The 17,745-nt window shown below is 36.4% G+C and overlaps 1 protein-coding gene across 1 annotated transcript; it reads left to right on the forward strand.

Annotated features, from left to right (window-relative positions):
* The first annotated feature begins 16,598 nt into the window (after window positions 1-16,598).
* On the forward strand, window positions 16,599-17,153 carry LOC107614370 (uncharacterized). The gene has a single exon (XM_016316580.3). The coding sequence runs from the start codon at window positions 16,661-16,663 to the stop codon at window positions 16,928-16,930; it is 270 nt and encodes an 89-aa protein (XP_016172066.1). The 5' UTR covers window positions 16,599-16,660; the 3' UTR covers window positions 16,931-17,153.
* The last annotated feature ends 592 nt before the right edge of the window (window positions 17,154-17,745 follow it).

The raw sequence follows: 17,745 nt of genomic DNA on the forward strand, positions 1-17,745 counted from the left end.
CCGTGACCATAGCTCTATGGTCACCCCACCTTAAAATCATGACCATAGACTCTATGGTCACCCCTCCTTAAAATCGTGACCATAGCCTTATCTATGGTCACCCCTCCTTAAAACCGTGACCATAGCCTTATCTACTGTGACCATAGCCTCTATGGTCACCCCTCCTTAAAACTGTGACCATAGCCTTATCTATGGTCATGATTTTTTGCTGTGACCATAGCCTCTATGGTCACCCCACCTTAAAACCGTGACCATAGCCTTATCTATGGTCACTGTTTTTCACTGTGACCATAGCTTATCTATAGTCACTCCACAAAATCGTGACCATAGCCTTATCTATGGTCACAGTTTTTACCGTGACCAAAGCCTATTTTGTTTTATGAGATTTATTTTTTTTAAAGCATAATCACAAACCAAAATGATGATGATCACAAAATAAATCTAAAAATAAAAAATGATAATCAACAATTAAGATAAGTTGTGATTAAAGTAATCAGCTAACATATCAATATAGTTGAGTGAATACACTTGTCTCAATCTTAGTTTTATACAATGATATATACACTAAACACTAAGTAGACACTATTAACAAAATTGTTCCACAGGCGTGAGAGCAATACAATTTAGACTCTGCCAAGATAGATTATTTCTGGTCAATTTTTTCCAATGCAGGAATGCAAAATGCAGCTGTTTTGCCTGTCCTATTTTTAGCCCTTGCAAGAATGTCACTACCAGTAAGAGCAATTGGAATGCTTTCTTCTTGGATAGGAGAAGGCCTTTCAAAACCCTTCTCATATATTCCCATGAGCAACTCTCGCTTCAAATAATCCTCAAATTCATTTCTTTTAGTTGCTGTCACATCCTGAAAAATAAAATTAAAGCAGATTCAATACCAACACTAGAACATATAACATAGAAATTACCTGCAAATCTTATAACCACAGAACCTTAAGTGGCTTACCCATAAATGGTATCATTAATTATGCCTTTCAAGTGGATATTATAAACGTGTAAATATGAAAAAACTAAATCAGTTTATCTCAATTTCTCAGCAATTTAAGTAAATTAGTTAAAGCAGTTTATATAGTGAAAACAGTGAACTGAATGCCTAATAGAGAGCAAGAATTAGGATATTAAAAATGACATCAGTAAATAAAAAAGAAGCTAGTTAAATTCTATGACCAAAACTTCAAGAAGCATTTCATTATAAATGCACTGATATTATTTTCAGTTTAATCTTCCCCCCCAGTGAAGATCAAGACTGCTGTTGTTCTTAGAATTGGAGCACATTATATGAAAATCAACACACAAAACAGGACAAATTAAAACAACAACCCTCCAACACTTAGTTATTAGCTGACACCAAAAGACACTATCAATATTAGCAGACGAATAATGATAATAATAACAACAAATGAATACTAATAATCTAAATGATCCAATTTTAGCATTAACAAATCAAAGCATTAAAGGTTAAATTTCAGCAACTGCAAATAATATCAATTTAAAATATCAAGCTAGATCCACCCTCTCGCATACTCAACAGCTAAAAGACTTAAGAGTTGTACGAAAGAAACTATAAGTTATATCACAAACTTAGACTCTATGTATTATTAGAACTGATATATTATTCTTAGTCATTGTCTTTAATTATTTATTAATGAATCTAAATAAAATAGAAGCATGAATGCTTGAACTCATGTATTCAATTCTTGTAGATGAAATGAATGATTGAAAAATTGAAATCAGTATTATTACTTTTAGATAAACTTCATTAACAAATAGAAAATTAATAAAATACAGAAATCAGTATTATTACATACTAAATACACATGCGCTAAATGCCTATTGCAGTAACTATCACATCATGAAGTAAATATTAGAACTGATATATTTTTACAAACTAAAGTGTTGAAACATAAATATTGCAAGGACTAAAGCGAGTACATTTAATCTTTTACAGGCTAAGTTTTTTAATGAAAATTTTCCTAGGACTAAAGTGTAGTTTTACTTTCAATTTAATTATGTAAAAGATAGAGAAAGAAACAACTTCTAATTGATATGACAAGTCAAATTTCACATAAGAAACTAAAAAAATATATGCTTAAACGAAATATGTAAAGAATGGGTAAAGAGAAGAATGGGCAGCTTACTAATACATGAAAGTTAAATTAAATGTTAATTCAAAAAACTTTAGAAAGTAAAAAAAAATTCACACGACTGAGTCCATGAGAGAGAACCTGTTGGTATTCTAGATCAAACTTTAAAAACTCATCATCATAGTTCTCAACCATGGTGGCCAAGCCCTTCAGATTCTTCACAGGCTTACCATTGAAAGCAAGAACCTATATGAATCTAAAAAGAGAAGGGGAAAGCATTTCAAATCAACCATTGATTAAGAAGCCAAGACATGAGAAACAACAACAAGTTGTTCATCAACAGATTGTGCCATAGCATGTAGATGTTTCTCTAGGAGCTTCACTGGAGCATTAAATTCATAATCTTTACCATACTGGATCATACAAATTAAGAAGCAATAATAAAGTTAGTAAAAAATATATACTCAAACAACAAAAGATAATTTCCAAAAATAAGATTTTCTGTAATCATAGGCACAAATTTTCTATAATTTCCAGAAATAAAATTTTCTGCTTGTGAATAAATCCATACCTGAATCATGACTTCCAGAGGTTGAATGCACGATGGAACATACTTATTAAGTCTCAGAGATTCAAAATTTTCATTAGAAGCTGGAAAAAAAATACTAATAACAGTTTTGTTAATTGTGAACTACAATGTAAATGCAAATAGAAGCACTGAAAATCAGAAGTTTAAGGTAAAATACCAGAGTCTAAAGGTTGTACACTTGACACCTTCAAAGGGAGGTCTTCAATAAGACTCTCTGTTCTCTCGCTCGCGCTCTCTCTCATCTCCGTCCTGCTCAATGACGACGACGAGCTCTAGGACAACAACGGTGACGGCGGAACAGCGCAACGACGGTGGCTCTACGGAGGTCACGGTGGCTAGACTGTGCGGCGCTACAGCTTGCGAGGATGACGAAGATGGTGACGGTGATAAACCCATATTTTATGATATAATTTGTGCTCAAATTGAATGTTTTTATCAATTCTTCACCCACTTATTCATGTAAATTGCATGGTTTTACTTTTCCTTCCTTATTTTATGATATATGTGAAAAACATATTTCATATGCTTTAAAAATATTAATTTTAATTATCTTTTATTACCATTCGATGCCGTGATTTGTGTGTTAAGTATTTTCAGATCTCATAGGGCAGGAATGGCTCAAAGGACAAAAGGAAACATACAAAAATGGAAGGAAAGCACAAAAATGGAGTTTTGAAGAAAAGGGAGCGACGCGAACGCATGGACGACACGAACGCATGCCCAGCGTGAAATGGCATCGACGCGAACGCGTGGATAACGCGGACGCGTGCCTTGAGCAGAATGCAAATGACGCGTACGCGTGACCAGGAAAACTCTCACAGGTTCAATGTTCCTTTAAATTATTTTCTACTTTTATTTATTTTATTATTTTAATTATTATTTATGTTGCCCAATTGGCTTATGAACTTTTCCATGTTAGAACTTAAATTTATGTTTAAATGCAATTTGAGGTATTTCAGATTTAAGATTTCTTTCTTTTATTTATGTTACTGCTGCTTCCCATCTGAAGGCATTTTTATTCGAGTAGATTTATTTTCTCCTTTTGACCTTGGTTAAGTAATTGATAACACTTGAGTTATCAAACTCAGCTGTTGTTTGAACATTGGAATTTGCTGATTGATTTGAATTCCAATAACTCTAGTCTTTTCTTAGGAATTGACTAGGACCTGAGGAATCAAATTAGTTAGTCCACTTAGGGGTGAGCACGAGTAGCGGGTACCCGATTACCCATTCGAACCCGAACCGAACCAATTAAATTGGTTCTGAAACCAACGGGTAATCGGGTCTAACCCGAACCAAACCGATGACTTTTGTTAGTGATTGGTTCGGGTATCGGTTTTGGGGGCGCGGAACCCGAACCAACCCGCGAACCCGATCATATATTAATTAAATAAAAAAATAAAAAATATATATGGCTTTTTCATTAGACAATGATTATTCATTATTAATATGTTTGGATTTTAATTAGTTTAGTTTTTAATGTATTTGGTGTTTAACATGTTTGGATTATTTCTGTTGATGTTACATGTTTATTGTACTTGTAGAATTTTTAAGATAAAAATTTGGTTTTTTTTTATGAATTTCAAAGTCATCGGGTACCCAATTACCCGAACCGAACCAATCCGTTCTTAATCGATTTGGTTTGGTTTGGGTACATGTACAAAAAAATGCAAATCCGAACCAAACCGAACCAATTACATTTTGATCGGTTCGGTTCTAATTTTACCATAAACCCAAACCAAACCAACCCGTGCTCACCTCTAAGTCCACTTGACTTTCCTTTGTTTAGCAAGGGTTAATTAAAGTGGGAACAAAATACAATTCTCATCACAATTGATAAGGATAACTAGGATAGGACCTCAATTTCTTATACCTTGCCAAGAGATTTTATTAATTATTAATTTATTTTTCTTGTCATTTAAATTACTTGTTCTTTATTTAAAAAAAAAAACCCAAAAACATATCTTTTTTCATAACCAATAATAAATCATACCTCCCTGCAACTCCTTGAGAGATGACCCGAGTTTTGAATACTTCGGTTATAAATTTTATTGGGTTTTGTTACTTGTGACAACCAAACTTTTGTATGAAAGGATGATTGCTTGGCTTAGAAACTATACTTGCAACGAGAATTTATTGTAAATTCTAAACCATCAATCTTCAGTTCGTCAAAATGGCGCCGTTGCCGGGGAGTTGCAACTGTGTGCCTTATTATTGGTTATTGTAAATATTTTCTTTTGCTTGTTTATTTTTTTTATTTTTGCTTTTAATTTTTATTATTAACTATGAATTCTCACCCCTATCGCTTTGAGTTTGGTTCTAATAATGTTGAAAGGAATGGAAGCTATAACAGGAACATGCATCAAGGTCAAAACAATCAGAGATTGATGGAGCCACGAGAATCTGATCAACCCTTTAGGCAACAACACCTTCCAAACTATCATGGACGATGACCATTCAATAATGCATGTCAGAACAATAGTTATGGTAGACCCACTTGTAATTACCGACAAGCACATCATACACTTATGAACCACCTTCTCAACACAGTTTTGAACCACCACACTCACAAGCCAACTACTACCATTCACCTCCATATGACCCTAACTCGTATCCACCCCAATTCCAACCTAATTACTCCCAAGAACCACCACTTTCTTATGCACCATGTCCATATCCATCACTCCAAGAATCAAGGGAGCAACTCAAGGAAACATTTGAAAAATTTCATGCCACACTTCACCAATTGAATCAAGCGATAAATAGACTACCTTCCCGACGTTCGGACACTCAAGGAACCCCCATGGCTTCATGTGGACAAACTAATGAAGAACACAGCATGAAGGAGATACTAGAAACCCCACTGGACAGTACGGAGCATGACTTTGTACTAGAACAAGTGGAGGAAGCTGAATTTATTGAAGAAGAAGAATTGGTTGAAGACTTAGGAGACGCTGAAACTCCATGGGAATCCAGAATTGTGGAGAATTCCGTCAGGAAAAGTGCAGTTGATGCTGAGGAGGATAGTGCACAGCCCCCGAAGCAGGTATCCTATGAAGACCTGGACGGAATAACTCAACAAGCAAGTTTCCTTGATAATGAATATCACGAGTCAAGTTCTCTTAGTAATGAACTTGCATCCGCAAGTGAATTCTTTGAGATAGAAGAATCTTCCCCAAGTGAATACGAAGATGATGCGGAGGTAGACTTTTCGCAACCTCCAACGTATGATTTGAGTGATGAGGAAGATATCGAAGACTTTGATCAAGATATGGTTGAAATTGAAGAAATTTACAACGAAGTGGAGGAATTCACAGAAGAACACGAGGGAGTAGAGCTTGCAAAATCACTGGAAACACCTATCCTAAGGCCATTACTGCCCAATACAAACTTCAAATGGGTAAAATCCTTAGCTTTTATCTTTACTTCTCCACTTGAATATGGTTTGCTTGAAACAGATGGTCAGCTTAGAGCTCTTTGCGGCTTTAAGAGTAAAAAGGAAATGGTCCGTGCTCAAGGCTGGTATGCAAGATTCAATAAGGTTCCACGCTTCAATTTGAAGTGTGAGGATTGGTTTCGAGTTCGATTGAATGGGTCTCGGAGAATGTTTGCGCCAAAACGACGCTGGAACTGTGCGTTTAGCACAATTTTCAGTGACGCGTTTGCGTACTCCACGCGTTCGCGCCAATACCCCTTTCTCGCCCAATTCACGCGATTGCGTAATCTACGCGTTCGCATGGATTCAAAAACACTAAACCCCCATTCACGCGAAACCCTACCCATTCACGCGAAACCCCCCCACCCCCTCTGCAACCTCTCTTCTCCCATTCCCCAACCACCACCACTCCTGGCCGCCCAGCCCCGACCGCCGCGCCGCACCCGACCGCTGATGCCCCCTTCTTCTTTTCCTCCCTCCCCTTCTTCCCTTCCCCTTCTCCCCTTTCCTCCTCCCTCCACAACCACCAAACCCCACTGCCGCCACCCCATCACCGCGCCGCAACCACCGCGCCACCGCCAGCCACCACAACACAACCCTCACCCCCCTTCTCTCTACCCCCCCTCAACCCTCCTCTACCCACAACCACCAAACCGCCCCTGCCCCCACCTCCGACCGCCGCCGCACCGCCGCCCACCGCCGCTGCGTCACCACCATACCGCCACCATCGCTCTGAGCCTACTTTCTGTTTCTACACACCAGGTTCCGCCAAATACCGATTTCGTTTTCCAATTGGTCAATTAGTTGCATATTTTACAGTTTTTGTTCGAAATAAGATAGTTAGCAATGCATGATTATAGTGGATTCTAGGTGGTTAGGTAGCTAGGATGTGGTTAGTGGATTTAGGCCTGATAATTGCACCGTTCTTGCTAACTATTTTTATCTGATTCGTAATTCTGAATTTGCTGTAATGCTGTGCTGTTCATATGTTGCTCTTCATTTTGATGTTGCTGTTAAAATGTTCTTTAATGTTCTTGCTATTTGTTAATCTTTCCAGCACTATTTAATTTCATATGAACTGATTTTTTTCTGCTGTTTACTACCCGGGAACATCCAATTTTAGCCGAAATGCTGCCCAATTTTCTGCAAATTTATGGTTTATTCTACCCCCATTCATGTATTGGTTTGAAAACTCATTATTTTGCATTACTTAGCTACAACCAAACCAATTCATGAATGCAAGGGCTAGCATTCTTATTCCTTTTGGTTCCCTGAGTAATAAATTGCTTATTGATGATTTCATTCTCATTTTACACTTACTTTATCTACAGGAATTATCATCAATAAATTACAATCCCTGCTTGAATATGAGTTGATTGTTCCTCAAGTTTGTGAATTTCTTGGTAACTAGGAAAACCATTCTCATGCCACTCACTTTAACTTCCTTTTTAACTCCTAACCAGTTTAGCTTTCTAACTTCTCTTTTTGGTTTTTTCCTAACTACTTTAACTTTCTAACTCAAGGCATGATTACTGTTTTTCCTAATTAACTTGAATTCCACTTCTATTATATTTTGGATTGTGATTTTTACTCTCAAACTTTTAACTCGAATTCAATCCAAAATGTACCTATATTTACCTCATCTATTGCTTATATTTCTCTTTTTGCCTTTATGCTTACATTGACATAACCCTACTTGCCTACTTGTTTTCCTGCTTTAGTCCTTCAATTATATCCTGCTACTTCTGCTTTTCAGGATGTCTGATCCCAAAACTAAGGGAAAAGGCAAGGCAACTACAGGCAAACGAAAAAGAGGAGAATCTTCTACCTCTATCCTGGATATCCTTCACGACGATTCCTGGCGGGAAAAGAACTTTATCCCGCAGGAAAAGGCCGACCAGCTCCTCACTGCCACAGATCAAGTAAAATTTGCAAACAGATACTGTGAGCTAAAGTATCCAGTGTTTGCCACTGCCAGGAACCTCTACCTAGAGAGAACTCTTAAAATTCCAGAAGAACTCACCCATTACACTTCCGAATAGATAAAACAAAGAGGCTGGTTCTTCATGGAACGGAACTTGACAGAGGTCAATGCATCCTGGGTCAGAGAATTTTACTCTAACTATTTCAAGACCTCCCTGGATGCAGTGCACCTCAGAGGGAAACAGATTTTAGTCACTGAGGAAGCTATTGAGGATATCCTCCAACTTCAGCCTAAGTCAGATCAGCCTGACAGTTACCAAAAGGCTGAAGAGGATATAAGATACATGAGATTTAACTGGGATGCAGTTAAGCAGAGAATAACCCTTGATCCTACTGCCGCATGGGTCATGGGTAAGAATACAGTGATGCCTTAGGGAATCAAGCTGATATATTTGAATGATGAGGCTCGGCTTTGGCAGCAGATCCTGAGTAACTATGTGATGCCGAGCACTCATGAGACAGAGGTGCCCGCTGCTATGATCACCCTCATCTGGTGTGTGATGGAGGGTAAGGACTTGTATCTTCCATGTTTCATTAGGTATTATATGGCCAGGGTCCATGTCAGAGGCACTCTCCCTTTCCCTTATCTGATCACCTAGCTAGGCCGCCGAGTTGACGTGCCTTGGGAGCTTACTGATGAGAAGCCAACTGCTGCAGACTGCAAGAAGATCATACCTCACAGTAGGAAGTTCCAAGCCTTGGGATATAGGCCGCCTTTCCTTACAGCTTCTGCTGAGGCAGCCACATCCTCAGCTGCCCTTCTGCATCCACTGCTACACCAGCCCCATCCACTGCACCTCCACCTGCTCCTGAGCCCATTTATCATCTCGTGCACCGCCTCTTCGCACGCCTGGATCGTACGGACGTTGCAACAAGCGACGCTATGAGCACCTAAAGTTGATGATCCGATCCGGCAGGGACATTCCCTCCGAGCCTGACACCACTTCTGAGCCATCTGATGTGGAGGCGGATGATCATGAGGAGGAGGCACATGCCCAGACTGAGCAGGGAGGACCTGAGCAGGCTGCACCACACCATGAGGAGCCCCACCAGATCCAGGTCGCAGATTCGGAGATTCCTCTACAGACAAAGCCTCCGCTTCAGCAGGCAGCTCCTCCTACACTTACCGAGACTGCAGATCCTCAGCCTACCACAGAGTCACCGGCAGCCCATCCTTCCGGAGATGACACTTCTCACACCCAGCTTGAGTGAACATCGAGGACGATGCTATTATTTAAGTGTGGGGAGGTCGCCATCTCTGGCGTACTTTATTTTGGTGAACCACTTTTCATACTCTCTTTTTATCCTATTTTGGTTATTTTTCTGTATTTTTATCTTTATTTTTATTTTTATCTTATTTTGTCTTCCAGTACTTGCACATTTTCTTCTTTTGCTGTATTTTTACTTTATTTCTACATTTTGCACTTTAGTTTATATATATATCCTAGATATTCAGTTTAGTCTAGTTGCAATTTTAGTTATTAAGTTGTGATATAGAACATATGGATTAATTAGTTTAGTTTACCCTTTTAGCATACGATAACTTGGATTAATTGAAAATAAAAAGAGTAAAATAGAAACTTTAGTATAACAGAATCACAACAATCCACACACTGTATATATATAGCAATAAATGATTGGTTAATTTACACAATATTTTTCAAGGAAGAACACTAAGATTTTAAGAGCCACCCTAAGATTCACATTGAGAATAATGGGAACCCTTGATTTCCACTTGCATGACATACATAACTGATATATGGTTTTTGAGCCAAAGAACACACAACCTGTGAGTTTTTGAGCTTATTTGTATGGTTACATTATTTAACCATAATTATTTCATTCTTGTGTGTTCGTCCTTCTTTTTTATTCTGGTGATCTTTACTTTGTTTCAGTCTATATGTCCAATATAGAATATAGATACATACCAAGAAATGATTGAGGCCATTGTTTAAATTGCTCACTTATCCCAAATTAGCCTACCTTTTACATCACCCTTGTTAGCCCCCTTGAGCCTTTTAAATCCCCTTTGTTCTATAACCACATTACTAGCCTTAAGCAAAAAAACAAAATAAAAACCCCAAGTTGAATCCTTGGTTAGCTTAAGATAGAAATTGTGATACACACTAAGTGTGGGGAAATATGGAAACATGGGTTGATAGGAAAGGATTAATTCAATAAGATAACAAGGATTTTGGGAGCATGCTCATGTAAAATCAAATTAAACCAAAACACCATGTGCATTGAAAATGTTATGTTTATATAAAAAAAAATCTTTTTATAAATAGATAATAAGGGAACAAAATTACCCCAATAATAAGTTTAGTGAAGAAATCAATGCACATGAGATAAGAATCAAAATGAAATTGGTACATGAGTATGTATTAAGAGAAAAATTGGGAATCCCAAGAAAGTTATAAATTATAGAATATGTATATGTTAGGTGAGACCTTAGACTAATTAAGGATTCAACTTATAGCTCACTTAACCTTATATATATACCCCTACCTTTACCTTGGCCCCATTACAACCTTGAGAAAGACCTCATGATTTTTGTATGTCTGTATTCAATATTTGTTGATTAGTTAGATGAAGAACAAAGTTTTAGAAAGCAGGAATAGGAAAGAATAGAGTGATTAACCCCAAACACTGAGTGACTAGAGAGTAAACACAAAATTCAGTGAGGGTTCAATAGCTCATCACCATATATCTCTGCTTAATTGTTTAATTGTCTTGCAAGCTTATGAAATATTTTAACCCAACTCAATTGTGACAGTGCTTTAACATGCTTTAGGTTTGGCTATACATATATAATTCTTTGAAAATATGAATCAAATTAACCATATGTAAGCTCTATATATATAGGCGGATGATAATAAAAATTGCATGATTCATATAGGTAGTTTGTATTTAGAATAGATTGCATTGCATGAGATTCCACCATTCTAACTTTACCCTTTCTCTTGGATTTAGCATGAGGACATGCTATTGTTTAAGTGTGGGGAGGTTGATAAACCCATATTTTATGATATAATTTGTGCTCAAATTGAGTGTTTCTATCAATTCTTCACCCACTTATTCATGTAAATTGCATGGTTTTACTTTTCCTTCCTTATTTTATGATATATGTGAAAAACATGTTTCATATGATTTAAAAATATTAATTTTAATTATCTTTTATTACCATTCGATGCCGTGATTTGTGTGTTAAGTATTTTCAGATCTCATAGGGCAGGAATGGCTCAAAGGATAAAAGGAAACATACGAAAATGGAAGAAAAGCACAAAAATAGAGTTTTGAAGAAAAGGGAGCGACGCAAACGCATGGACGACGCAAACGCGTGCCCAGCGCGAAATGGCATCGACGCGAACGCGTAGATGACGCGGACGCGTGCCTTGAGCAGAACGCAAATGATGCGTACGCGTAACTGACGCGTACGCGTGACCAGGAAAACTCCCAGATGACGCAAACGCGTGACCCACGCAAACGCGTGACAGACGCCACGTACAAGAATCTGCAGAAAACGCCCCAGCGATTTCTGGACCCTTTTTCGGCCCTGATCCAAGCCAGAAACACAGAATATAAGCCAGAGAATGGAGGAATCAAAGATATACGTAGAACAATATTCACATTCATAATTTCTTAGGTTTTAGATATAGTTTTTAGAAAGAGAGGTTCTCTCATCTCTCTTAGGATTAGGATTTAGGATTTCTATTATGTTTAGGCTACTTCTCTTCAATCACAGGTTCAATGTTCCTTTAAATTATTTTCTACTTTTATTTATTTTATTATTTTAATTATTATTTATGTTGCCCAATTGGCTTATGAAATTTTCCATGTTAGGACTTAAATTTATGTTTAAATGCAATTTGAGGTATTTCAGATTTAAGATTTCTTTCTTTTATTTATGTTACTGCTGCTTCCCATCTGAAGACATTTTTATTCGAGTAGATTTATTTTCTCCTTTTGACCTTGGTTAAGTAATTGATAACACTTGAGTTATCAAACTCAACTGTTGTTTGAACATTAGAATTTGCTGATTGATTTGAATTCCAATAACTCTAGTCTTTTCTTAGGAATTGACTAGGACCTGAGGAATCAAATTAGTTAGTCTACTTGACTTTCCTTTGTTTAGCAAGGGTTAATTAAAGTGGGAGTAAAATCCAATTCTCATCACAATTGATAAGGATAACTAGGATATGACCTCAATTTCTTATACCTTGCCAAGAGATTTTATTAATTATTAATTTATTTTTCTTGTCATTTAAATTACTTGTTCCTTATTTTAAAAAAAATCCAAAAACATATCTTTTTACATAACTAATAATAAATCATACCTCCCTGCAACTCCTTGAGAGACGACCCGAGGTTTGAATACTTCGGTTATAAATTTTATTGGGTTTTGTTACTTGTGACAACCAAACTTTTGTATGAAAGGATGATTGCTTGGCTTAGAAACTATACTTGCAACGAGAATTTATTGTAAATTCTAAACCATCAATCTTCAATTCGTCAGACAGCGAAGAACCCCCAGCGGCGGCTCTGGCTCAACAGCGACGCTTCTCTCTCCGCGATGGCAATGGCTCCCCGCGTGCGGCAGTTCGGTGGCGGATCGGCAGCAGAGCGCGGCTCCCTCTCTCCCTCAACGCCTCTGCAAAGCAAATCTCTCTCTCCTCCGGCGCCTCAACGACAACGGTGACGGCGGGAAGGACCCAGCCGCGTCGTCCCCTCCTCTCTTCCCCTCTTCACCCTCGAGCTCCCCCTTCTCCTTTCACAGTTTTCCCTTTTTCCTCACTCACTGAGTGTTGTGTGCGTGTGTTTAGGGATTTAGGGTATTAAATTGAGAAATTTGGGATATTAGGGTTTTTATTAGAAATTTTTAGGACTAAGATAAAATAATAATTTAAAATTTAAATATAATACTGTGAAGATTATTTTTGGAATACATAAAATTTCGTTTATCAAGATATCATTGAGTTCAAATAATTATTTTTAATTTAAATTATAAAGTAAACATACTAATTACATTTTATAAAATACGGTAAAATTCAAAATATCAATTACCTAAATTAAATTATATGATCTTTCATTATTTTTCCATCATAACTTTAATTTTAATTTATATAAAATAACTAATTAAAATAAAAATTGTACATAAATATTAATTGATTTAAATCTAAAGTATTTACAAAAATTCATTTAATCATTCCTAATAAATTAATCTCTAACTCTAAGAACTCAATTTAATAAATAAACTATAATTTATTTATAATAGACATTTTTTAAATTTAATTATATAACACTTCCATTATTAAGTTATTAAATTATTTTTTATATTATTAAGTTTTAAATCTTTTTTTAATTTAAAATTAATAATATTCAACTTAATTTTTTATTTATAAAATTAAATTTAAAATTTTAATATTTAAAATAAATCATATAAACTTATTATTAGTTTTTAATTATTAAAATTTTTAAAAGATAAAATATTTAAAATTATAAAAAAATACATAAAAATCTTCATTAATTTAAACTCAAATGATTAAAATTGTGACCATAGACCCCTTTAGGTCACCCTCCAAAACCGTGACCATAGTTCATAGACTTTTTTAGGTCACCCTTTTGAAAAACTGTGACCATAGACACTTTTTGGTCACTGTAAAAAACCGTGACCATAGATCCCTTTGGGTCACCCTCAAAACCGTGACCATAGACCCTTTTAGGTCACCCTTCCAAGAAACCGTGACCTTAACCCTTTTTGGTCACTGTAAAAAATCGTAACCATAGACACCTTTAGGTCACCCCTAAAACTGTGACCATAGACCCTTTTAGGTCACCCCCAAAACCGTGACCATAAACCCTTTTAGGTCACCCTTTTTTTAAAAACCGTGACCATAGCCCTTTTTGGGTCACTGTAAAAAACCGTGACCATAGACTCTTTTAGGCCACCCTCCAAAACCGTGACCATAGACCCTTTCAGGCCACCCCCAAAATCGTGACCATAGACCCCTTTAGGTCACCCCCCAAAATCGTGACCTTAGACCCATTTAGGTCATCCTTTTTTGAAAAATCGTGACCATAGTCCCTTTTTGGTCACTGTAAAAAACCGTGACTATAGACCCCTTTAGGTCACCCCCAAAACCGTGGCCAATAGACCCTTTTAGACCACCCCCCAAAATCGTGACCATAGACCCCTTTAGGCCACCCCCCAAAACCGTGACCATAGACCCTTTTAGGTCACCTTTTTTTGAAAAACCGTGACCATAGACCCCTTTAGGTCACCTTCAAAATCGTGACCATAGACCCTTTTAGGCCACCCTTTTTTAAAAACCGTGACCATAGGTACTCTATGGTCACCCTTTCTAAAAAAACCGTGACTATAGCTTTTTTTTTGTCACCCTAAAAAACCGTGACCATAGAGGGTCTATGGTCACGGTTTTTTACCGTGACCAAAAAAATCGTGGCCATAGACCCAAAATGTTGTAGTGGTTCATTCTTCATCCACTTATCGAACCAGAACGAAGTGTTTTTACCATTGCCCACTGAGATTGTGAGATTCTGCTGCACTATTTTTGTAATAGCTGCGATGCTTTTCCAGAGCCTCGAATCCATGCTTTTGGATATCACCCCAAAGAGGGGGTTCTCACCACTTCCATACTTGCTTTTGAGAACTTAGGTCCATAGTGCATCTGGCTGGATAATGATCCTACAGAACAATTTTATGAGGATTGCCTCATTCATGATTGTTATCTTCCTAAATCCCAATCCTCCTTGTAATTTTGGACGACAGAGTGTTTCCCAATTGATAGCATGAATCCTTCTAGTATTTTGTTCTTCCCTCCAAGTGAATCTTTTTTGGAATTTTTCAATTTCTTTACACACTTCAACAGAGATTTTTCCATGCTGCATATTGAAATTCAGAGCTAGGTTAATGACTGACTGCGCAAGGGTGATACGACCAGCTAGAGAGAGATAACTGGTTTTTCAGCCCTTTAGTCTGCTGTGCACCCTTTCAATGATGTTACCATAATTGTCCTTGTTCTTTTTGCTATTGGTTAGTAGGATTTCTCGGTATCTTCCTAAGCATGGAACTTCTCTGTAGCCACATGTTCTTTGAATTTTGTTCCTCGTATCCCTTTTCACATTTTTGGAGATTAGAATAGACGTTTTCTCCTTGCTTATGATGAGACCTGATACTTTACTGAAAATTTGAAACACCCTTAAAATTTCTCTGACTTGATTTTCTGAGGCTTCTGCAAATAATAGGAGGTCATCTGCAAAAAAAAAATGTGGGATATGGTTGGTCCCTCCCTACCAACCTTCATGGGTTTCCAGTTTCCTTCTTCAACTCCATCTTCTATGAGCATTGAGAGTTTATTTATGGCAATGACAAAGAGGTAGGGAGATATATGGTCTCCTTGCCTAATACCTCTAGTTGTGAAATTTTTTGTTTTTCTCCCATTCCAAAGGATCTGGTACTCCGTACTGGATACGCATGCCATGATCAGAGTTAGAATCCTGTCCGGAATGCCATACTTCACTAGACATTGATGAAAAAAGCTCCAATTCAAATGGTTATAAACTTTGGCAAAATCAATCTTGATTGTCATGAATGCATTCTTCCTCTTCATTCTTTTCATGTTATGAATCATTTCAGAAGTTATATGGTGTACACTACAAAATTTTTTAACGTTGTTAGACATCTCACTTCGAGTGGCATATATGTAAATATTGGATAGGCAAAACTAAAAGCAATAGATCCATTTTAATTCTGTACTATTTTTTTTATCGTAATGAATAAATAATAATGATATTTTAGACATTTTATCGAATAAAAATTAGTTGAAAAATTAGTAGAATGAAACGTGAATGAGGAGAGTGATTTTTTCTCCCTCGATCGATCATATATAAAGAGGTGGGACAAAGTTTGTCAAAGAACATGACAAATCTAACAAATTCATATAGTTTGTCAAAGATTAAGGCAAACTTAATAAAGAAAATAAAAAAATTTTAAAAAATAAAATAAAATATTTTTAATTTTTTTTATTTTATAACAGTAAAAAAATCCGGCATTTGAGAGCATTAATTGCATTTTGGAAATTTTCTTTACACTCAGCGCAGAATATGCATTACCAGCCAATCAGCTTAAAAAATATATATACGTTTTCTAAAATCCAATAAATAAATATATAAAAAAAATAGTAGGGACTATAAGGAACATGAGAATGTGACTACACATAAATAAAGAAAGAGTTAAAAAAGAAAAGAAGGTTTACGCGTAGAAAGAGAGTACTAGGAAAGGAAAGTAACATACACAGGTAACATCAATTATTGAATATATTAAATAAATTAATTGAAGTTTGCGCAGATTCTGAATTCCAAAGAAACAGTGCAATCAATTCAAAAACCGCCCCTTGTTTTTTTCATCCCTTGTTTTTTTTTCTTCATTCCCAAACCACCCACCTTTCTTTATATTAGTGTGTATATATTAACATAAACATTAGTTAGCATACCACAAACTCAGATATCATCACATATCAAAGCAAAGCAAAGATGAGTGCAAAGGGAACAAGAGCATGGATGGTGGCATCAAGCATTGGAGTAGTGGAGGCATTGAAGGATCAATTGGGTTTGTGTAGGTGGAACTATGCATTTAGATCACTCCAACAACATGCTAAGAACAACATCAGATCTTACACTCAAGCCCCCAAATTCTCTTCTTCTGCCTCTGCTGTTTCCAATAAGGTTAAGAGGTCTAAGGAAGAGTCTATCAAGAAGGTTATGGAATTGGATTGCTGGGGTCCTAGCACCACAAGGTTCTGAATTATTCAATCAATCAATCAATCATCAATGCCTATCTTGTAATAATAATAAACATTATTATTATTTGTGTGATGAGGATTGTTGCTACTACTTTGAATTTCAGAAGATCCTTGTCTAATGTAATCTCATTATTCATCCAATTTTGTTATTATTAATGATATAATGGTAAATATGATCTTGACCCCTACACATAAAGAAAAATGGTGGTCAAATTTGCATGAAATTTGTGTTCTTTGTTTGGGTTTGAATGTTGAATGATTACACTAGATTTGTATCTCGTAGCATGTTTGATGTGGAGACAAATCTGGGTCAATTTGACAAAAATATCTAATTCCAATTAGTGAAAAAGAAAAAGCAAAGAATCTTGGTGAAATCTTCTGGTGTTTAAGCACTGTTGAACAACAAGTCTAAGATGAGAATAATTAAGAAATGCAAATTGAATTAATCAATTCAGTTTTCCCAACCAGGATGGTTCTGTTTTCATCTGTTAACAATTCATGTCAGCAATCTGAATGGTCAATTTCTTGATTAGATTTCAATGACTAAAGCCCCATCATCAAGACTCTGAGAATCTCCAGAATGAATCTAGAGAAATACCTGGACAATGAATATAATAGTTAATCCCAGATTAAGATCACTATCAAAAGGAATCATATAATGATTTTCTGTTATGACTAAGCTCCCTTACATACTTATGTATATATATGAGAGCATGAGGGTCTGCATTATATACAATTTCACTGATAATGCATAGTTCTATTTCAGTTTTCTTTAAACACACGTTATCTCTCCTTTCTCCTCCTTTGATTCTCTAC

The sequence above is a fragment of the Arachis ipaensis genome, chromosome B8 (genome assembly GCF_059453495.1).
Source record: "Arachis ipaensis isolate K30076 ecotype BB chromosome B8, ASM5945349v1, whole genome shotgun sequence".
NCBI lineage: Eukaryota > Viridiplantae > Streptophyta > Magnoliopsida > Fabales > Fabaceae > Arachis > Arachis ipaensis.

What these genes read in the sequence shown, in the direction of transcription:
- LOC107614370 (XM_016316580.3), top strand. Translation starts at nt 16,661, where the DNA reads ATGAGTGCAAAGGGAACAAGAGCATGGATGGTGGCATCAAGCATTGGA.